This window comes from Puma concolor, chromosome D2 (genome assembly GCF_028749965.1).
Source record: "Puma concolor isolate L17-30 chromosome D2, mPumCon1.1.hap2, whole genome shotgun sequence".
NCBI lineage: Eukaryota > Metazoa > Chordata > Mammalia > Carnivora > Felidae > Puma > Puma concolor.
The window spans coordinates 64,417,879-64,441,436 of NC_141677.1; the positions used below are offsets into that span (position 1 = coordinate 64,417,879).

General features: G+C 39.6%; 1 protein-coding gene across 1 annotated transcript in view; it reads left to right on the plus strand.

Annotated features, from left to right (window-relative positions):
* The window catches only part of LOC147576146 (uncharacterized), a 28,895-nt gene extending 19,776 nt beyond the window's left edge, over window positions 1-9,119 (plus strand). The window contains exon 3 of the mRNA XM_086681312.1: window positions 7,802-9,119. Coding sequence (XP_086537438.1) covers window positions 7,802-7,807 — 6 coding nt within the window. The 3' untranslated portion in view covers window positions 7,808-9,119. The remainder of the gene's footprint in view (window positions 1-7,801) is intronic.
* Window positions 9,120-23,558: the final 14,439 nt, after the last annotated feature.

The window sequence follows — 23,558 nt, forward strand, 5'->3', positions numbered from 1 at the left end:
GTATGCTGTTATGTAGATGTGAGACTATGTGAGGGCAGGTTATGTTTGCAGATGTAAAGTAACCGCTTGCATTGATGTGGAAATACCAGAGTAGCCTATTTTCCATACTCTATCAGTAGTATAAAATAGTACCGCATAGAATATTATCTTAAACTTACAGATCATGACCCACATTCTTCTATCCCATAATGTGCCATGTTTAGGAGAACATATTTCATACAACAATATTAATCATGAATTAATTCAGTTTTCTAATTCATATTTCTAGAATATTATGAAGGTGAATCATACTTTCTTTCACGTCTCTAAAAACTCCCCATTTCACTCTTATACTGAATCACTCTCCAAAAACCACCCCTCCTAGTTCCCACCTGATTTTCTACCACAAAGATCTCAACAGTTGATCTGGCACAACAGAGTTCACCTTCAGATGGTGAAATTCAAAAAATAAAGGCTAAGAATAATACTACCTAATTCAGGAAAGGGGAAAGGCTTAGGTCATCATAGATTGTTTTGGAGTTTTTCCCCCGTCATAAGTACAAACTGGAGCCTCACCGAGCTTACGTTGGATGTACAACGCTCCTCGTTGCGGACGTGATGCGTCCTGATGCTGCAGATGCAAGCAGACTGGCCAAGGAGACTGACTTAAATTTAAGTTCAGAAACATCTAGAAATAATGACTCCAAAGACCCTTCGCAAAATGTACCATTGGATGCACTTTTCTTTTTCCTTTATTCCTTATTCATGTATTCACCAGGAGTTAATATACACTTTAGCAGCCTAAGTTCTTTATGAGATACCACAGAGGTTACCTTAAGCGATTATATCCAGTCCTTGATGTCACTGGCCCCAGTCAGTAGTGGGTCTGAAATCTTCTGTATTTCCCATCTACTTTTCTGGTGACTGCTACCTCAGTCTTTGCTCACCAGATAGATTGGTGCTTTGAACAGTCTTGTGAAGGAATTTAGTGCTTTATAATTAAAAGTAGTCATAGCATCTGCTCTCTGTTTTGTTTTTAAGCTGCCTCTTAATTTTTGTTTCTATCTTTGTGACCACTCTTTGATTTATTAGCATATGCTTATTAGAATTCCCAGGGGTAAATGCAGAGTATTGCTTAGAAATGCAACTGTTTAAATTCCAAAATGATGCAATTAAGCACCAGGCAAGAACCTAGGGACAGGGCACTTGTCTGGTCTGAACTCTGTAAATCATCTAGGGTGACCAAGCATCCTGGTTTGCCCTGGACTGGGCAGGATGGGGTGGGATGCATGGGTGGGGGTTTTTGCAGGATGAGGGACTTTCTGTGATAAAACCGGATAATCCCAGGCAAACTGGGATGGTTGGTCATCACCTATTTGGCTGCAGTTATCATGAGGTACCCTTGGCTAGAGCTGCTCCTGCATAGCATTTATCTTTCCTGGAAAGGGGAGGCTGATTTTAAAAACATCCTGGCTCTGCTTCTTGCTCCAGGATGGTCATTGTGGACCAGAAGAGATCTGTTCTTTAAACTGCTCGGTTTGAAATGAGGAGTCCCTGCACTTTGCTTATTGGTCCTTTAAGATTTACCATGTCAGATTCTTATTTTTACACAGAAAAACCCATGAGAGAGAAAAATGCAAGTCAGCCAGTGCACAAATTATTTCAAGAAATCACAGTCCACTTTGTAGAATGCAGACCATTAGAGGGAACATGCTGGAAGTCTCAGAGAGATGTAAGTTCTGCAGGTAATAGAACCCATTTTGTTCACCTTTTTGGACTTGAAATTGGGACTGTGCCTTCCTTTAAGGCAGGCAAGTTACAGATATAGATCTCTAGCAACTAGATGGAAGGACAAATTTTAGTCTTTATATACAACTTGGGGCAAGTTATTTATGTAACTTGAGACGAATCACTTCTCTCTGGACCTCTGTGTGCTCATTGGTCAAATAAAGATGTTGGAGTAGCTCATTCTCAGTCTACTTCAGCTCTGGATTTATACAGGAGCTTATCACACGACTGGCATCAATCTCAGTACTTAATATACTTTAATTCATGTAATCCTTGCGACGACTCTCAGAGTGGGTTCTACGACTACCACCCCCATTTGACGGATGTGTGCTTGTTTTTGCATTTTCCCATTATTCCGTGTCCTGCCGCAAGATTTTGGAGGGCATCCAGTGTGAATGCTATTCTTTTTCTCTGGCTTCCATTTCGGTTCCGCCGACGGGGAGCAGGGAATTACTGGAGGAAAGGGTGAGAGTGAGGTTGGGGTACTTCCTGTCTAGCCTTTGGATGGAAGCATGTCTCGACAGAAGGTTGCATCTTCTGCCAGGCAGCCCTCTCCATGCAGCCCTCCCTCGTCCTGTGGGTTCCAACATTCTCACTCCATTAGCCTCTGCAGCCTTGGGGAGGTAGCAGCTCCTGGTACTGTTACTTGCTGAAGATACTGAGTCTTTGCTGGTGGTTTCCAGGAACCTGCCCACACCTTTGTAAAACAATACCGTTATTAAACTCCCATTAAATCCCCCAGTCTTTTTCCGAGCGGGACTCTGACTAATACAACAGGGCAATGGAGACTCAGAGTGATGAAATGGCATGCTTACAGCACACAACTGCCAAGGGGTTAAATAAAGCAGGCCTCAAAATCACAAGGATGGATTTCAGAGCCCAGGCTGGTAAGCACTATGTTACACTGCCCTATAAAATCTGTGACTACATACTTGATGCGGAGCTCAGTTTAACTGGTCTCTTACAGACTAAACTCTGCTCTGATGGACTTTATGAAAGTAACTTTAACATTCTGGGGAATGTATTAGGCCTCACGTATATATAAATCTTGTACCGGTGAGCACTTCATGCAGAAAAATGGAAAATATTGGGCTTCGGAATCAGACAAGCTTGGATTCCCACCCCAGACCCACCTTATAGAGATGAGACCATGGGAACGTTACTTCATGTGATTAAACTTTTCTGCATCAAAGGGCATGCAGAGTTTAAATTCCTTTCAGAATGAAAATATTGTGATGTTAATAGAACATCCAGTTCAATGCCTTGGTCAGAGCAGGGGCTCAGCAGATGTTCATTTTTTCATATCTTCCCCTAAACTTTTCTTCTTTGATTTCTTAGTATGCTGCTGTGCTGTGACTGTGTCCCATGTGCATTTTCATGACCATTGGCAAATTTGGGTCTCTGCATTTCCCATCCGAACGTAAAGACTGCGACATATATACACCATGCAAAGAGTACTTACTCTAAAGCTGCTTGTTGGATAAATAAATGTGTGAATTTTTTGGCAAAGTTTCTGACCAGGATGCAGATTCCAAGTTTCCTAATCTGAATTCCAGCAGGGACTATTTTTTAAACCAAAGTCACCTATCTATACACCTCAACTTATTCCCGAGCCTCCTTTGTTCCCTATTACCAACAGAGCTCGAGGGAGAAACCAAGTATTATATTCTTTGTTTACAAAGTAGTCGTGTGCAATACAAACTTATTCACCTACGAATAGATATTTCTACAAACCACTATTTCATCATCAAAGTGAGGCAAGGGACTGGTCATAACAAATGAGACAGATGTGGGAATTTTGAGTCATGTCATCTGGGGGTTCCCTCTTTCTCTCTTGCCTGGGAAAGGCCAGTGGGAGGTTATAATTTCACGGTGTGACTTTCTCATCTCAGGTTTCCTGCTGATGCTGCCACTATACCCTTCAACAAAGTCTTGGCCTTTCCCCAACTATTGTCATAAATGGGGATTACACATCTTGTTTTCCTCTTAAACAAATTAAATTAACTCAAGTACCAGAGGCTGCTCCCTCCTGATTTATTTTATTCGTAAATCTCCCAAATTTGGGTTGTTAGCAAACCGAACTGAATTAATGGATGTATCAGTTTTAAGAAAAAGGAACCTGTGAGGCAGTCAATGCATTGCTCTTATTTCTGTGATGAATGTGGGATTTATGAGCAATAAAAGTATAAGAAAAATATCTCCAGTTTACTTGCAGAGTGACACCATGTGAGCTGAATTACTCTGAGTATCAGTTTTCCTCTTTATGAAATGTAGGACCTGCATTTGATGGTCTGTAGCATTATCCTCAACTCACATTTGGAGAGTGTGATTCCTTGAGATGCTGCCCTGTATGCATTGTTAGGATGCCATAAAATAAGCTCTGTGCAGGCCCCCCGCCAACTGGCTCTGAGGATTAAAAGAGCCTCAGCAGTAAGTTTCTTTGAAAATGGTACACATTTAAAATAACTACTCTGTGAAGAGAGTTATGTGGCTCTGTGATCAGAGGCTGGAGAAGAGAAACCCCACCCCCTGCAGACATGAAACTGCTCTCTGCAAGAGAAAACCAATGCTCCTTACCATCGCTGTGATCCCCCCTTCTTACAGCACTCCCTGAGTGTTGAGACGAGGCCAGGATATTTAAAGAACCCTCTCCTTGTTCTCTTTGGGCTCCTTCTCTTCTCCCACCTCCAAGCATCTCACACCCAAGATTCTAATGACAGAGTTAATGTTGTTGCAAGCTGGTGGCATCTGACATCCAAAGGCTCCTCTGAGGATGTATTTCCAAATCCTTTACGACCTTAGGGAGTGGTGTGTAATTGTTGCTATAAAGCAAGGCGCTGCAGTAACCTTGGGAATTTGAAATCACTACAGGAAATTGAAGAGTAAATTCCTCTTAATAAAGCAGTGCACAGCAAGATGCCAGGGAGCAAGAAATGAGCTCATGCGGCAGTTGGTGCTCGGGAGAGACCTCTGCTGCCAGAACCCAGCAGGGTAGGCTTGGGGCATTTGTTCCACCACAGCCCCTACCCCATTCCAGAAGCGGCCTTATTACCTTCTGGATGAAGAACTTGGAAAACAAAATGATTCCTCTAGTTTAAGAAGCAGAGGCAGCAAGCTGGAGGTTAAGGTGTGGAATATAAGTTTTGAGGAGCAGAGTCGAGTCTAGTCTAGTCTAGACTTGGTCTTTGATGTTGAGGACTCAGATCATATCCTATCAGCCTCAGTTGCTCTAGAACAAAGTCCAACATTAGAACGCATGGTGATTTTTCTTTCCCCATCAGCTAGGGAGAAAGATAATGTCTATCGAGCTAAATGTGTGAAGTCTACAAGAGAGAAACTATGTAAAGCTTGGGCAGGGAGACATTACACCAATACAAATTACATATTGGTATGATAGCCCTGTTGTCAGAAGCACTTTGTATGTGTTCTGTTAGTCCTTAACAATTTTTTTTTTCTTTACATTAAAGACTGAGTGTAGACAACCTGTCTCGGCAGATGAAGGTGAAAACACCACTCAAGCAGAGTGATATTGCCCTGAAAGGGCATGGATATGAGGTTGTCCAGAAGGCATTTGTCTAAGGATATTTGACAGGCTGTGGCTAACGATCCCACCACAGGGAAGGCTAATATTAGCTGCAGTTGGTTACAGCCATTGCTTTCCAGAAACTGCCACACTCCTAATTATTCTAGGGACTTGTGATTCCCCACATTATCACTCTCCCATCCAGGCTACTTGTGTCTTCAGTCCAGTTCTTACTAGAGGCTGCCAGTTCCTCCCCTTGAGCAAAGACCTCTCTTTTCTTGGCCCCAATCTCTCTTCTCCTTCTGCCCCAAACTCCTGATTTACTCCTGTTCTACACTATTAGAATCATCAAGGTGTTGTCTATTAGCATGGGCTCTGGAGTCTAACTCAGATATGGCTGGGTCTCAGCCATGCACACACAATTACTTAGTGTCACCTACCCTCAGTTTTATCATCTTTAAAAAATTTTTTTTCCAACGTTTATTTATTTTTGGGACAGAGAAAGACAGAGCATGAACGGGGGAGGGGCAGAGAGAGAGGGAGACACAGAATCAGAAACAGGCTCCAGGCTCTGAGCCATCAGCCCAGAGCCTGACGCGGGGCTTGAACTCACGGACCGCGAGATCATGACCTGGCTGAAGTCGGACGCTTAACCGACTGCGCCACCCAGCCGCCCCAGTTTTATCATCTTTAAAATGGAGAAAGGATTGCTAGGGATATGAAATGAGACCAAGTATGGAAAGCATGTAACAGAGTAAAATACCAGCAATACATTTTTTACCTATAACTATTTTTGTCAATGAGTACCTATTTGTAATGAATTCTGATTTGCTTTTTGAAGGTTGTCCTAAAATCTTTCACCCACTCTGCCCTCCCTATCTCCTGATTTATTTGGCAAACCCTTAACTTGAGCTAAAGTTACTGAAGCTCTCTAGACCTCTGTTTTCTCATCTGTAAAGTAGAGACTAAGAATTATTCTCCCATAGTTTCATCTTCCTGTGCTCAGTGGCCTCATCGACACTCCCCATGGGAACCCCCAACATGATGTCATGCTACCTCTGCAGGAGAGTCCAAGTGCTAGTGACAGCTTGTCAGCTGTCCTGAGTTTCATCTGCCCTACAGTCAACAACCTAGGTTTTTTTAATGTTTATTTATTTATTTTGGGAGGAGCAGGGAAGCAGAGGAAGAGGGAGAGAGACAATCCCAAGCAGGCTCCCTGCTGTCAGCATGGAGCCCGACACGGGGCTCAAACCCACAGACCGTGAGATCATGACCTGAGCCTAAACCAAGAGTAAGATGCTTAACCAACTGAGCCACCTGGGCACCTCCACAACCTAGTTTTAGCTGTTTATTTACATTTTGACTGCTCTTCACATGAAATATTTCCAACGTTTTACAATCCTGCTTCTTTCCTCCAGATGACTTAATTGCTCTCTATATAACCTCACTATAAGGTGCCAGACTATGTGGAATGCTTCTTTCCATAAATGGTCTACTCAGATAAAGCAAATGCTGTCTCTTCTTTCCTTTGTTTTATATTTTTTACCCAGATTTTATAATCCCAGAGTGAAACACAGATCTCATTAAGTGTTTTACCTGTCACCTCATGCTATTGCCACATGAAATATCCCACCCACGAAAATTTTTATGTCAAAATGTGGAGTTCCATGTCCCCAGGTCAATAGCTATACTGTTGATGCCCTGGACTCAAAGGGCAAGTCTTCACTTTCATTTGCTTTAAATTTCAAATTAAGAGAAGCAGACCTCAGTGGGAGTTTTGTGAATACTAATTTTGTCATCCAACATATTTGCTCCTCTTCTCAGCAGTTTTTGTCCACACATGGGATGAACCCTTCCCTTTCATGCATTTACCTAGGTCCACTGACAAACTGTTTCAGACAGGGCCAAGGACAGAGCCTCAGGCAGATGCTATTATGAACCCTCCTCCTGTTTGTCATCCATCAAAATATCTCCTTTGGGTCTATTTGTTCAACCAATTACCAGTCTACCTAATTGTTCTTACATTGTTCTTGCCACTGTCTCTCCATCCTGGGCCCAGTTATGACAACTGGCTCTCAGTACACAATGTCTACTGTATTTCCCTGAGGCAGTGAGCAATCAACAATTGTTAAAAGCTTGAGCAGTGGAGTCAGATAGACTTGTGTTCAATTCTGCACCCATTTCTCCTTAGCTGTATGATGCTTAAGGTTTGTTAAGCACTCTGTCCCAAACTCTCAAAGGAAGAAACTCAAGGGGATTGAGAATAGCTGTTTTATAGGGCTAATGTAGTTTCTGGGCAGATACAATATGATAAAGCATATCAAGCACTTACAAGAAACCACTTGTCCATAATAAGAACTCAATAAATGTGAGCTCTTTTTACAACTATAAACATCACAACTCCACTAAAGAAAATAAAAGGAAAAATGAGATTAACCTGACCAGATCTTTGCTGATTTCTACCACACATTTGAGACTTTATTCTAATATTTGTGTTTTTTCCCTTCACAGCACTGATCTCTATTTGTAATCACACATGGATTGTTATGATTATTTAATTAAAATTATCTTCTTCATTGACCCAGAAGCTCCATCAGAACACAATTCATGGCCACTTGTGCTCAGCCCTGCATCCTCCAAGTACCCTGAACAATTCTGGGCTGGTGCTCAATGCATATTTGTTAGGCAAAAGGACTTCCATGCAATTTGTACTAATGATAACCAAGGAACAGAAAAGAATCAGCAAGTTTCTATTAATCGCCTATGAGTACAGATTTCCCCACCCTACCAATCCCACCACGTGGCTTTGCACAGAGCAGCTGGTTCTGACTGAAGAATAATTCAGGAAGTGTATTTGATTGCTGTTCTGAAGAGCCTAATGTCAGGAGCCTCATTATATCACAACTGACTTTTCCTCCAGACTGAGATGAGTGTGCATGTTCAAGAAGACCAGAGGAAGATACTGGAAGAGTGAATCTGGGTTGAGGTCCCCTGCTGGAGGGCCTGAGGAGAGCAGATGCAAAAGTCAGAGAGTGAAGTCCTACCACGAGGCAGAAAGCCGAAGTAAATGGAGACATCAAGTAGAGAAGAGCAGAAGACGCGAAGAGCCTGCAGGCCCTGTGCCTCCCAGGCACACAGAGGGGGAGGTGGAACAGGTGATGGGGCATCTGTTGTCTGAGGGACCAGGCTCAGGACTGAGTTAAGAGTCATATCCATACCCCCCAACTTTGTCCGTCTGTACGACCTTTAGCAAGTCGCTTGACTTCTATAGACTTCTGTCTTCTAATCCACACAATGAGAGAAATAATGAAAATCTCACAGAGTTGTTATAAAAATGAAAGTCTATCACTTAACGAAATCATCTAGCCAAGTGATGAAAGCAGGTTCACATGTAGAGTGCTTACTCTTGGTTATGAGCAGTAAAAGGTGATTCCATGTAATAGGTGTTCTAATGTCCCTGGGATGAAACAACATACCAGGCCAATAGTGGACATAGGCATCTGTCGAAAACCTCGTCTATAGCTAGCCCTTAGGAGAAATATCGAGAAGCAGAATTGTGGGAAGTCAATACCAAAAACTGTTTTAAAGATTATTTAGGGGAGTCTTGGTGGCTTAGTCGGTTAAGCGTCTGACTTTGGGTCAGGTCATGATCTTGTGGTTTGTGGGTTCAAGCCCCAAGTCGGGCTCTGTGCTGACAGATGAGACCTAGAGCCTGCTTCAGATTCAGTGTCTTCCTCTCAGTCTCTGCCCCTCCCCCACTCATGCTCTGTCTCTCTCCGTCTCTCAAAAATAAATAAAAACGTTGAAAGAAATTTTAAAGATCATTTAGCATTTCGCCAAACTGACTGATCGTAAAAATCATGAGGTTAAAACCACAAATACCAGACTTCCACTGAAGAGCAACTAAGGCATATTCTCCAGGGTAGGGGCCTAGACATTGGTATTAACAAAGTACCAGGTGATTTTAATGACTACATGAAATTGGTAAATGCTGCATAGTTCAACCTTTGCTAATTATTTAAATCTCTTTAAGCTCTCACGACTCAAAACAGCAGCATCAAGATCACCTGGGAGAGTGTTAGAATTGCAGAACCTCGGATCCCACTGCAAACTTAACTGCACAGCAGTCTGTACCTTAACAAGACTCCAGGTGATTCTTATGCATATGAAATGTCAAGAAGCACCAGTTTAAAACCTCCTCACCTATTCTTGGACATTTGGAGGCCCGGAAAGCTCTCTCCCTAGAAACTATCTATCTCTTAGTGCTTCTAACTACTTAAAATATAGGAGCCAAAAAAGCCGAAACCAAAACCAAAACTGAAAACCCTCCCTACGGAGTCAACACCATTGAGAGTATTTTAGGATCTGAGCCATTGATTGTGACACAGACTGGTAAGAGCTAACAATGCCAGGTCATCTAATAAAGGTAGGTGTTAACTTACTTCTACAATATTAATCCTCAAAAATCAAAAGTTGTTTTATGTTTTCCTTTTTATGGGTTTAAAAAATTAGGCTAGGGGCGCCTGGGTGGCTCAGTCGGTTAAGCGTCCGACTTCGGCCCAGGTCATGATCTAGCAGTTCGTGAGTTGGAACCCCGCATTGGGCTCTGTGCTGACAGCTCAGAGCCTGGAGCCTGCTTCAGATTCTATATCCCCCTCTCTTTCTGCCCCTCTCCTGCCCACGCTCTGTCTCTCTCTGTCTCAAAAATAAAGAAATGCTAAAAAAAAAAAAAAAAAATTAGGCTAAAAAAACATGATATAAATTCACCATCTTAAACATTTTGATGGGTCCAATTCAGTAGTGTTAACTGTATCCACATTGTTGTATGACAGGTCTTTAGAATCTTTTCATCTTTCAAAGCTGAAACTATACCCATTGAACAACAACTCCCCGGCTCCCTCTCCCCGCAGTCCTTTGCTGTCTCTGAAGAAATAAGCTGCCTGGTTGTGAGAGGTCTTTGAGAAGGTCACCTGGGAGTGAACTACAGGTGGCTTCCAAAGGAACCCAGCCCAGCTGTCACCTTGACTGCAGCCTTGTGAGACCCTATGGTGTATATTGTGTGTCATTTAAAGCCACTAAGTTTGTGGTAATTTGTGGTGCAGTCGCATTAATCAAATACATCTCTGGGGTGATACTTAAAAACTGCACAAATATTCCATTCCCCGTCAGCTTTTTATCTAACAATTTTATTATTATCTTGTTTCCTTTATATGATTGTTGAAAGAATTATTCTACATTCTTCATTGCCCATTTTCAGAGTGTGGAATTGGCATAATAGTCACCTCCAGTAGTACTAAATGATTGATTTTTTCCTTTTATTATTATTATGGACTAATGGGTTTTTATTTACCAAATACATTGCATATAATTGGAGTCATTCTTTTTGTTCCACATAGCCTTTGAAATATATCATTCACTTAACTTAGGTAATATATTCATTTTAAGAAACAAAAATTGTCCCCTTAAATTGTAAATGAAATCACAGGTCTTGTACTAATTTCCCTCTCCTAGAAAAGATAATGTGTGTTTTCTGTTATTTAGAAACCCCAACATTTGGGGTTTCATTTGACCTTGCAGACTTCTTCCAAATGCAGGCAGACTTTTAGCAGATTCAGATATGAATCTGGCTATTTTGCATTCATTAATGCATTTCCTAGTGTTAGGTTTTGAGAGATTTGTGGAAAATTGCAGTCAGATCATCTAGTGAGTCTATGGGTCAGGATTTCTTTAGACAAGTCTTCTTGTAGCAAAAATTCTTCTACCTAGTTTCATACAGCATTACTTCACTTTAAAACACACAGTAAGAAGTTGAGAATTGGTTCCAGTAGCACTAAACTTTTCAGTGTTTTCTTCTCTTAAGGGAGCCTCTTTCTGAGCCTTAGCTCTGCTCTGTGTTTGAGTGGGGGTACATGTTTTCTGGAGGGTCTTCCTTGAGCTCCTTGAAATATTGCTTTCCTAAAATGTACTCTTCTCTGCTCTTTAATGAAATTCATGAACCGCTAGCCCTTGTGGGTTCTGATCAAGTAACTTCTCCAGGTTGGAAAAATGGAGAAACTCTGGATTTCCCTGGGATGTATAAAACTCAACATTTGCAAGTAGAATGGAAAGCATCATGAATCATTAATGGTAAAAATTCAGTAGGCAGTTTTGCACCAAACACAATTTACTACATGTCTTGGGAAACAAGCCTATCCTATTGTTAAGCTAAGAAAATGTTCAATTCTAGTTTAAGTGACAGTAAAAACTAAATACTCTAAGAGCTCAGAAGAGAGAAGGCTGTTCCAAAGGGATCTGAGAAGGGATTATGGAGAAGAGAGAAAAAATATACACCATCATTGCAAAATGTAAAGCCATTGAGAGAATGAAAAAGAAGTTCCTGTGAAGTTTAAGAATTTGTACTTTTTTTTTCTTAAGTGAAAGGAGGTTTGGAGACATGCAGAACTCAGTAATGCCTTTGCTATTAATTAATGTATCCAGAAACAGTAGAAACAGTAGAAATAGCAGAAATAGTCTTGGGCTGCGACCTAGGGGATCTTGAGTTCTAGCATATGGTTCCTATTTCTAGTTTTGTGTCCTTTTCTTTATAGAACACCATTATCTCTTCTTCCACTATTCATTTCCATAAACCCACAGGGAAATTATTTTGTTACGTCTGTCAAAATGGTAAAGCACGCCTAGAACATACTGTAGAATAACAGCAGATGTCCAATAAATCCATGAATCAAATACCTGGTCCCTATTGCCATTCAATAAATGAGTAAAGCAGGCCAGATTTATTTTATAATGATGACTTAAATTATATTACATGATTATCTGCCTAGACAAATGGAAGAATGTTCTATATCTCCACAAAGACATATGCTGTCTCCAACTTTTCTTGAAACATATGGTCATTCAGTTCTTTTTTGTTCTGTTTTTTTCTTTGAATAGAATCCTGGGAAAAGAACCCAACCACCTTCTTCTATGTTAAATGACCATTGACATGCAAATCTCAGCTCCCATGAGACAACAGAGGCACTATGATAAACATAGAACGTAGGAGAGCTAAAGGAAGCAGCCTCTTCTCAACTCACCAACCTGTTGCACAGGATTAGAGATCTCTTGAATTTTTAAGATGAAACTACAAATCCAAATACTTATGTAACAATGACAGATTTTAAATGTTGACAATCAATTCTAATTTTTAAAGTCCCCGAATAGGCCAATACTGTACAAACTGGATCGTATCCAAAGACAACTAACTAGCAATCTGATTTAGTTTGTCATTTTCCCAGTTTGGAAACTTAAATGTCCTAAACCCAATTAACTATAAAACCTACAGCAGCACTTTCTTTTCCGAACTTTCTGTGCAGCGAAGCATACAGATACCCTCAAAAGAAACAGTGTCAAATGTGTCCCCCATGGACTCTAAATCTTGCTGTATGATTTGTTCTTCCATTTCTTTGTTCTGAGAGAGAATCTGGTCGATAGTGGAGCAAAGCTTTTATTCAGTTTTTAAACTTTAATGTTGGTTAAAAAATAATAATGCATCTTTATGGCATGTATTATAATGGTAAATATTTAAAGTCTCATAAATCCACCATGACAGAGATTCAGAAGTCAAAGGAAATGGATAGCAAAACTGAAATGTGCACACTTGCCCTTTGGAAGGGTGATCTAAGGAAGAAGGACAATACTCTCTCCAAGTCCTTTCCTTTTTGCCTAAGTTCAGGATTTCTCATTTTTGCAGGGAGAAGCAATCTTAGATGTTCATAGGGAGGCTTCCATTCATCTTACATTCTCCCCAGTCTATGGACTTTTTATGATGAAACATATTAAGTGAGGGCTTTCAGATATGGCCCATAGGAAAGATGGACAGTCATCAGCTGAGTTTCCCTTGTCCTTTTCATCTGACCCAAAGGACACTCATCTCAGCCTTATGGCCTCTTCCCAATGTACTGAATTGTAGATAATTCATGGTTTACTTCCACTGAGATCTTGGCTTAAATTAAAAGTTTAAAATTGTGTGTGTGTGTGTGTGTGTGTGTGTGTGTATTATAGCTATATTCAATATACGTTACATATTTTCCTAATATGAAAATATTCAATATATATTTATATTTTTTTGTTTTTCCTGTATATAGTCTATGTCAGTGTGTCTTTTCAGCATGCTTGGGTTTGATTAAGCATTCAAATATTTCTCAAGTATAAGCACTGCATTTATGGTGGTTGTGGAGTATGTGTAAGAAAGGGATATGCCTTCTTGGTTTATTGACTCATCATACATGGTGCTGTACACACTTAGAATCTTTCTGGAAGGTAGAGTAATTATGAAATACAACAGAAGAGAATGTAATTGTACAAGGCAACTTTTGAGGTAATTAATGCCACTTATGTATACTAGATTCTCGGTTCCATTGACCTGTTCTATTGTTTTTGCTTTGTTTTTTTTGTTAGTTTCTATTTCATTTATTTCTGCTCTAATCTTTATTATTTCCTTCCTTATGCTGGTTTTGGGTTTTGTTTGTTCTTCTTCTTCTAGTTCCTTTAGATATAAAGTTAGGTTGTTTATATGAGATTTTTCTTCTTGAGGTAGGCCTTATTGCTCTATGAATGCTTTTGTTACATCCCAAAGATTTGGGGCCATTATGTTTTCATTTTCATTTGTTTCCATGTATTTTTTATTTCCTCTTTGATTTCTTGGTTGACCCATTCATTATTTATTGGCATGTTGTTTAACCTCCATGTATTTGTGCTCTTTCCAGAGTTTTTCTTGTGGTTGATTTCTAGTTTCATAGCATTATGGTCAGAAAATATGCATGAAATCACTTCAATCTTTCTGAATATGTTGAGTCTTGTCTTATGGCCTAATATGTGATCTATTCTGGAGAATATTCCATGTGCACTTGAAAAAAATGTACTCTGCTGTTTTAGGATTGACTGTTCTAAATATATTTGTTAGATCCATCTGGCTCAATGTATCTATCATTCAAAGCCACTGTTTCCTTGTTGATTTTCTCTTTGGATGATCTGTCCATTGATGTAAGTGGGGTGTTAAAGTCCCCTGCTATTATTGTATTACTATTGATTATTTCCTTTGCATTTGTTATTAATTGATGTAAGTGTTTGGGTGTTTTCATGTTGGGTGCATAAATATTTCCAATTGTTATATCTTCTTATTGGCTTGTCACCTGAATAATTAGATAGTGTCCTTTTTTGTCTATTGTTACAGTCTTTGTTGTAAGGTCTATTCTGTTCCATATAAATGTGCTACTCTGGCTTTCTTTTCACATCCGTTTGCATGATAAATTCTTCTCCATCCCTTCACTTTCAATCTGTATGTGTCTTTAGGTCTGAAATGAGTCTCTTGTAGGCAGCACATAGATACGTCTTGATTTTTTTATCCATTCTGTCACTCTATGTGTTTTGATTGGAGCATTTAGTCCATTTATATTTGAAGTAATTATTGATGGGTATGTATTTACTGTCATTTTTAATTTATTTTATGTTTTTTTTCTGTTCCTTTCTTCTTTTACTCTCTTCTCTCACGATAAGTTGTCTTTTTTTAGTGATATACTTTGATTCCTTTTTCTTTATTTTTTTAATAGTTATTACTGGTTTTTGATATGGGATTATCATTCATTTTGCACATAACATCTTCTGCATATAGCAGTATGTCTTCAGTTGATGATCACTTAAGTTTGAACCCATTCTTTACTCCTCTCCTCCCCACATTTTAGGTATATGGTGTCAGAAATATATCCTTTCATTTTGTGAATCCCTGGACTGATTTTGATGTGGCCTCTTCTATACATTTAGCTGTGGAGTTTATTCTGTCAATCTTCAGGTAGTTTTCTGAGTTATTTACACTGATGTGAGTATTATCTAGTTGTATCTGTGGGACAAGGTGAGCCTAGGTTCCACCTACTCTGCTATCTTCCCTGAGAGTTTCTACATTTTATCTGTTAGACCACAAAGCCTATAACAGTGGTTATAGGGATTCATAAGTGAATTGGGTAAATCTTAAGGATCTTAGCCTTTGAAAGAAAAAAAGACACAAGTTTGATAAAAATAGGTGGGAAAATAAAATGACAGCAATCCAACATTGCTATCTATAGCTCACAAAAAAACCTCCTCCTTCAGTCCTCATTATAACCATGAGGTTTGAAAATAATTATTCTAATAATTACAGAGCAGAATACTACTGGTCAAGAATGTCAAGAAAATCCTACTTTATCAGAGCTGTCTTTGTATGGGGTAAGGTTGGACACAGAGAGAAGACCAACATATGATAAGCAAATGTACAGCATTCTGTAATTATGTTCTTTGTTCCTTCTTCTGTTGTGTGGGGTAAGATGACCATATTAAGGGTCTTATTGGATGAGAGTCAGGTAGTTGCAAGCAATATAAAAAGTAGCAAGGGTGGATTTTTTTTTTTTAATTTTTTTTTTCAACGTTTATTTATTTTTGGGACAGAGAGAGAGCATGAACGGGGGAGGGGCAGAGAGAGAGGGAGACACAGAATCAGAAACAGGCTCCAGGCTCTGAGCCATCAGCCCAGAGCCTGACGCGGGGCTCGAACTCACGGACCGCGAGATCGTGACCTGGCTGAAGTCGGATGCTTAACCGACTGCGCCACCCAGGCGCCCCAAGGGTGGATTTTTAAATCTGTAATGCATATCTGTTTGTAAACCAAAAACTAATCACAGACTATATAAAATGGAAAACATAGAAACTTGTGGTTTCTATTATTTGGCACAAGGTCTTGTGTGCAGAAAGCAAGTTTTATAGTCATAAAAATAACAAAACACACAAGGCAGCACAGGTTACGTGCTGGATAAGCAATGAAGCTAGAGACAGGAGTAAAGTCACCCTACTTCAGACACAGATATATTCTTCAATGCACACAATTTTAGGTGTCAATTGGGGTCTGCCCAACAAAACTTTTCAAAATGGTATAAGCCTGTCCATTGCATATGCTTGGATCTCTCTTCATGCAGGGTAGGCCAGTGAATGTTTGCATTTGCTGGGAACCTAAATATTCACTCAGTCACTTACCTTGTTTTTTTATAAGGAACAAATAAACATCTGTGCACATGACAAAGTGAGGGTGGGTATTTTCTGGCAATGTGGTTTTGACTCTGAGAATCCATGTGCACTTTATGGAAACCTCTTCTTGGATGTATAGATTCCAATGTGCATCAACCAGCCATTCATTCACTCATCTGAAACACCAGAGAATGTGGAAAGTATCTGGTTATGTCTGAGCACTTAAGAGCATACAGTGAACACTTAAGTATTCAGTGAGAGTGAATTTAACTGAAAAGTAACAGGAAAAACAGAAGAGAGAAAAAAAATCAAGCAATAATAACAACAAAAAGAAAACAAACACAAGAAGGAATGAGTGAGGAAATATGGCGTGATCTATGTTTTCTTCTAAATAGAAAACATAAACTGCAAGCCCAGGAATGTGAGTTAATGGTCACTCCTCCCGAATGAAACAAAGCCACCCCACAAAAACTTTACTAAAAACTGTGTGTGTGTGTGTGTGTGTGTGTGTGCGTGTGTGTGTGAGAAGAGAGAGAGAGAGAGAGAGAGAGAGAGAGATTTCCTTTGAAACACGGGTAGCCTTCAAAGTTGCATAGGTTTTGATTGTGGGGGATACATAGTAATGCTTAGGAATAATGCCCAAGGATCCCAACCAGCTGGCTGTCTGGTTGAGAAAATGGTAAAGAGAATCAAGAGTGAAAAACTCCATCTCAAGGGCAAACATTCAGATTCTCTGACTTGGTGCAGAGTCTCAATTAGAAACTTTCTTCTTTGAAGGCATTTTTCTAAAACCAACCTCTATCCATATTTGAAACTGAGAGATTAATGGACTCTAGGAAATAAAGTTAAGTGATATTTTTAAAAAGCATCATATATAAGGGTCCCCATTGGACATAATGATACATACTGACAATTGAATATCTCTCAGTCAGAATTAATCTCCTCCCATAGGCTTGTGACACTTTGCACTTATGTTAATGTTATGAAACTTATCACAAGGTACAGTATATTATGGAAAAAAAGGAAATTTGTATTTCTTGAGAGGTGATTATATGTCATGCACTTTCTTACACTGTCTCTCTCTTTCTCTCTCTCTCAGCATATTTGACACACAATCTTACATTGGTTTCAGGTTAACAATACAGTGATTCTTATATTGTCTTTTAAGTTACTCAAAAAATAGAATATTTGGTATATTAGACTCATTATTTCCATTTTATGGAGAGAACAGTTGAGGTATGAAAGGTTAAATAATTTCATAATTAGTAAGTTTCAGTGCCAAGATTTGAACTCTGATTTATCTGTTCCCATTTATCTGTACCCATTTCATGGCTCTGCATATGCAACATCTAGAGAAAGGCAGCTTATGTCTCTCTTGGCTTTAATGACCTACTGTACCTAGGTGCTCAATAAAATGTTATTACATTGACTCTAATGAACACCTAATAGTTGTGTCATTTTGTAAGTTGAAGACCCAACTAATAAACTTTAGAAGCCTTATTCAAATTGCAATGAAGTAAATAAACTTCAAACTAGAATAACAATCCCTGAAGATTCAGAAATAATTATTCAGAACTTCTCAGTCTGTACATTAAGAATGGACTTGACTTATAGATAGGTAGAATAGGCATTATCTGTTTCTTAGTCATTTCAATGAGTTCTAGAATGTCTCTCTGTCTCAAATTCTCTTCACATATGACCTTAACACTAATAGGCATGCCTAAAGTTTCCACCTCTTAGAGCTAATTCCTTGTGTAAAATTATAGTCAGCTAAAGATCTCAATTAAATTCCTTATCTGCACTAGAGATAAATAAAATATAAACCTCATTTTATAGAAACACACATGCACACACACAAATGAAAGATTGTTTTACCCTAAAGAAGATCCAGGAATCAGGGAATTCTATACTCAGACTTGGAAGGGAGAGGACTGAAAATATCAGACTCCAAAGAAGGTCTTGCCAACCTCATCATGCTGCTCAAGGCTGGTTCTGAATGAGAAGCACATTTCCCATGTCTGAATGATGTAACTCGGTAGAATCTTAATCAATGTGACTTTGATATAAAGGGTGTTCTTTGTTTGCTATTAGATACGGTCAGAGTGGTAGGCCTGGCAGCTCTCCAGGGCTGGAAGACCTGTTGGGATGTTGAGTTGTCTTTGGTATGGGGATCCATTGGGAAATAAGGCTTTGATGGTTAGTAAAGACAGTCTACATAGCTACTGGTGTCCTAGCAAAGGTCATAAGCAACGAAAAATTGTGAAAGTTATTGGAGAGAAAAAAGGAAGAGGCAAGGTGGCCCCTGAGTTTGATAACTTAGAGTTTAATTATAGGGAGGCTGTGTATGAGAGAGAGAATGAATGAATGAATGAATGAATGAGAGGAGTGAAATATTGGGACAATGCCTCAAAGTTACAAAGCTCTTGACTGGACCTTCGTAAGAATTTCAAGAGAAAAATACTGCTATGGCAGAAAACTAGACCCACAGAAGTTAAATTTCCCCAAGACAAACAGCTACAAAGTGGCAACCCAAAATAAGATTTTCCCTCCTGGTTCCACATCTCATGTTTTCAGGTGGGTTATACTCTCTGCTGCATAGCAATACAGACTACAGAACATTCTGTAATGTCGGTGCTACATTGTGTCACATGGAATATAGAAAAGACTGGAATAGTCAAGGTTGGCTTCCTGGAACAAGTGAGATTTGAGGTGACCTGGACAGGAATTGTGGGGGGGAGGGTTAAGAGCGGGCTTTTGAAGCCTACCTGAGTTTGAGCTTTCATGTTTCAGCCATGTGAACTTGGCAAGTTAATTAACTTCTTTGTACCTCAGGTTTCTCATCTGTAAAATGTGGATGACTGCTGTGAGAATAAATGGGTTCAGATTTATAAAGTGTCTAGAATAGTCCCTGGCAATGGCACACACTCAGGAAATGACAGCATCGTTGTTAATATCTAAGGAGAGAGTGGGCTCCAGGCAGGAGGGAAGCGTTTGTTTATCCATGCAGGTCATTTACTATTTATTGAGTCTCCATGAAGGCTAGACAGGCACTGCCCATGATAGTTGAAACAAATTACCTAATCTAGGCTCTGCTGGAAAATCACAGAACAATGCAGAGATACAGCTGTCACCACCTGAACCCACCAATCAATCTTTGTATCACCAAAAGTGAGACAGACATTACGTGCCTACTGGGGTGTTGCAGTCTAAACCATATAGCGCCACCTGTGAGGCATTCTTGCCAAAATGGCCTAACCTGGATCTAACGAAGCCTTTAGGAATAATGTACAGTCTGCAGGCAATGGAGGAAACACAGGGGATAGAGGGACAGGTAAATGACACTATGAGGAAATAATTAGCCAAATTCAGAACGTGGAAGTTTTGCCAAGACAATTAACCCAGTTTATTCAAAATATAAGAAGTGTGACAAAAAAAAAAAAAAAAAAAAAAAAAAAAAAGAAAGAAACAAAGGAAAGGAAAAGAGGTTCTGTTTTAGGTTGAAAGTGACTGAAAAGAAATTTAAGAGACAGCTATCAAATGTCACAATGGGCATTTTCTTTACACATTTTCTTTACACACCAACTGAAGAAACTACTTGTAAAAAGGCCTCCTGTGGATGATCATGGATAATCATAGGTATCAGATGCTATTTAAAAAATACAGCTAATGCTCTTAGGTTTGAAAATGGTCTTGCTGTTATGTAATAAAATCTTTCTTTTTGAGAGAAAAAGTCTTGAATAAAACATTTTTTACTCAAGAGAATAAATTGATTAAGCAAAATTGTCTGATACCAGATTTGAGAAGCAGGTAGAACCATTTAAAATGAAGCTTCTTGGGGCGCCTGGGTGGCGCAGTCGGTTAAGCGTCCGACTTCAGCCAGGTCACGATCTCGCGGTCCGTGAGTTCGAGCCCCGCGTCAGGCTCTGGGCTGATGGCTCAGAGCCTGGAGCCTGTTTCCGATTCTGTGTCTCCCTCTCTCTCTGCCCCTCCCCCGTTCATGCTCTGTCTCTCTCTGTCCCAAAAATAAATAAATGTTAAAAAAATAAATAAATAAAATGAAGCTTCTTGTCTCTTTTCCTCAAGACCCCAGAGGAGCCCCATGGAGTATCCTGGACCTTTATGGGAGCTAGAATCTTATCCACGACCTCATTTTATTTGAGAATCTTAAGTGCTTTACCTGCAGAGAGGAGCTTATCTCTGTTTAGGAGCCAGAGAAAGATAAAGAAAATGAGAGAAAGATCAGAAGGTATTTGGATAAATGAGAAGGATGAATGAAGAAGTGAGGAGACAAAAGAATAAAATCAAGAAAAATAACATGGCTGGGAGGAATGAAGGGTGTGTGTATGGGAGCAAGGGAATGAGAAACAGGGGTCAAAATAAAGGTGAGAGCAAAGAATCTGAGAGCTCCAGAATAAATCCCCAACACTTACATTTGCCAAAGAGAAGGAGGCTTTATCAAGGAGGGAGATAAATATGAACAAGGCCGAGAAGAACATGGGCAAGGAGAAGGCTCTGTTCAGGGTGTTTTATTTATTTAACACAACAGTGTTGTGCTGTGTATATTATTCTTACATCCTGGAACCTGAGGCACGGGATATTACACGACTTTCCTAAATCATATAGCTAGTAAGTGGAAGCCCAGGATTCAAACCCAGGTGGTCTTGCTCCAGAAACTTCACTCCAAATTAATAACTGCTTCTGTCCAAGGACCTCATGTGCATAAGATAGTATTAGCCCATAACCAGACAACAAAATGCAGTGTGATTTAATTGATGCACATTTAAATTGGCTTTCCTAAGTAGTCTGCTCACTCTCCCTACCCTTACAAGTAGTCATTGTGTGTCATTCCTCCCTATCTCGAACAAGGTAGGGTGTGCCTTTGTCATAATGGATAAACCAAGTTCATGGTCTTCATCAGTTAGACTGGAGCCACAGCCACAAGTGTAGAACCATGGAATGTTAGAGCTAAAATGAGCTCAGGTAATATTTAATTCAACCTCCTTTTTTTAATAAATGAGGAAACTAAGGTCCGAAAAGGTAGGGTGACTTACTCAAGGTTACATGTCAAGTTAATGGTACAAATTTGATGATGGTCCATGTTTTCTCACTTGGAGTTCAGAGATCCCCACAGGACAGAAACAGGTATCCTAGCTACACCCCAAACTTCACTGTGAAAACAAAAATCCGTATGATCCACAAATTCCACTTCTGTATGTATATGCAAACAATTGAAAGCATGGTCTCAAAGAAATACTTGTTCGCCCATGTTTATAGCAGCATTATCTGCGATCCTGAAACATGGAAGCAATGCACCTGTCCACTGATGGACGAATGGATAAACAGAATGTGACGTACACTTACAATGAAACATTATTCTGCCTTAATAAGGAAGGAGATGCTGATGTGTACTACAACATGGATGAAACTTAAGGACATTTTCTAAGTGAAAGAAGTCAGTCACAAAAGGACAGCTAGTGTATGATCCACTTACGTGAAGTGATTAGAGTGGTCAAACAGTCAAATTCATAAAGGCAAGAGATTAGAATGGTGGTTGCCAGGGACGTGGAGGTTACTGTTTAATGGGCAGAGTTTAAGTTTTGAAATATGAAAAGAGTTTAGCGGATGGGTGGTTCTGATGGTATCCCAATACCATGAAAGTACTTAATTCCACTGAACTGTACAATTTAGAAAAGTCAAGATGGCAGATTTGGTGTTATATGTATTTTGCCACAATGGAAAAAAAAAGCCAACCTATGAACAATAACAACAACAAAAGTTTAGGGCACTTTTAAAAAATGACACGTTTAAGAGTCAGAATACAGTCAATCACAAGGATCCCAGCTTTATCCTGATATTTTACCTTGATTGCATTCAATTGCATTACAGAAACAATGGTTGTATGTTGAAAGATCTATGGACAATAATTCAGCATCTTTATACTATACCTGACTTTGGTCAGCCCTAGCAGGAAAGGTATAAGGTTACCTTTAAAAAAATATCTATAGGCCTTTGCAGGTATCATTCCCTCTAACTGGAGGTTACCCCCATTTCTTCCAAAGCATGCATTAAAGAGACACACAGACAAACCACAATACTGCATTGCCTGCTTTCCAAACTCCTATCTGTCCCTCAAAACCCTGCTAAGAACCTTCCAAATCTTTTCTGGGAAGCCAGCAACATACACGGCTACTTGCCCTGAATCTAGACAATCTCAGACAATCCCTATGGCTCCATTAATATCGCTCTTACTTTTAACTTACTTATTGATGTTTGCATCAGTAAATTTTACTGTGAGCTCTTTCAGAGCAGGTACTGTCTTTCATCCCTACATTGCTAACGTTTACAGTATTATACCTCCTAGAATTAGTCTTAACAAATTAGCTGAGTGAATAAACAAAAGAAGAAAAACTCTGAGGCCAGGCACTACATGTCTCTTCAGTGTCTGGCACTCATACCCCTTGAAAGGCTCTTGTCCCTTGAATCAACCCATCAGTGTCAGTTGAAATTGTCTGTGACATCTAATAAACCCAACATCCTGCCCTGTGCTCACTCAGTGCTGCCTTCAAATATGTAAAAAATGTCATGAAAGACAGCTTACCCTTCTAGAAGAGGATGATTAAGTGCATAATTAAAAATTGATGCAATTTTCTTTGATGCAACAGTATTTTGCTATTTCTCTTCCTGCAGCATATAAATGGAGAAGAACACAGAAAAGAGATCGGTTCCCAGTTGTTGGCTCCTCTGCCCTCCTTTCCTACTCTGGAGGGAGCAGAGACCCGGGTTTCCTTCTCTGTACTTTTGGAAACAGCCATGCAATTATTGGATTGCAGGGTCTCTGCTCAAACACAACCTTTATTCTGTACACATGTCCTGGGATATAAGGTTGTTAGACATGACTTATGCTATTTACAAGCCACAAGCTTCATAATGGATGATGTATAAAAAGCACAGGCTTTCTGTCCAAGTCATCCTGATATTTTGTCAATTTCATAATTTGAAATTGGTAAGCCAAGTGCTGGGAATCCCAATCATATAAACATGCAGTAAAGGAACAATTATCATTGTAGAGTTTGTTGTTTTTCTTAAGCCACACTCCTACTGTCTTCGTGTTTTCTTCTTCAATTCCAGGTTCTTACCTACTAGACTCTTCTGAAAAAAGAGAATATTTATTTTTCACTCTTGGAACACTGTAAGCTGGGTAATAGAGATCCAGAGGTGTGGGAAACCAGGAGTAAGACAA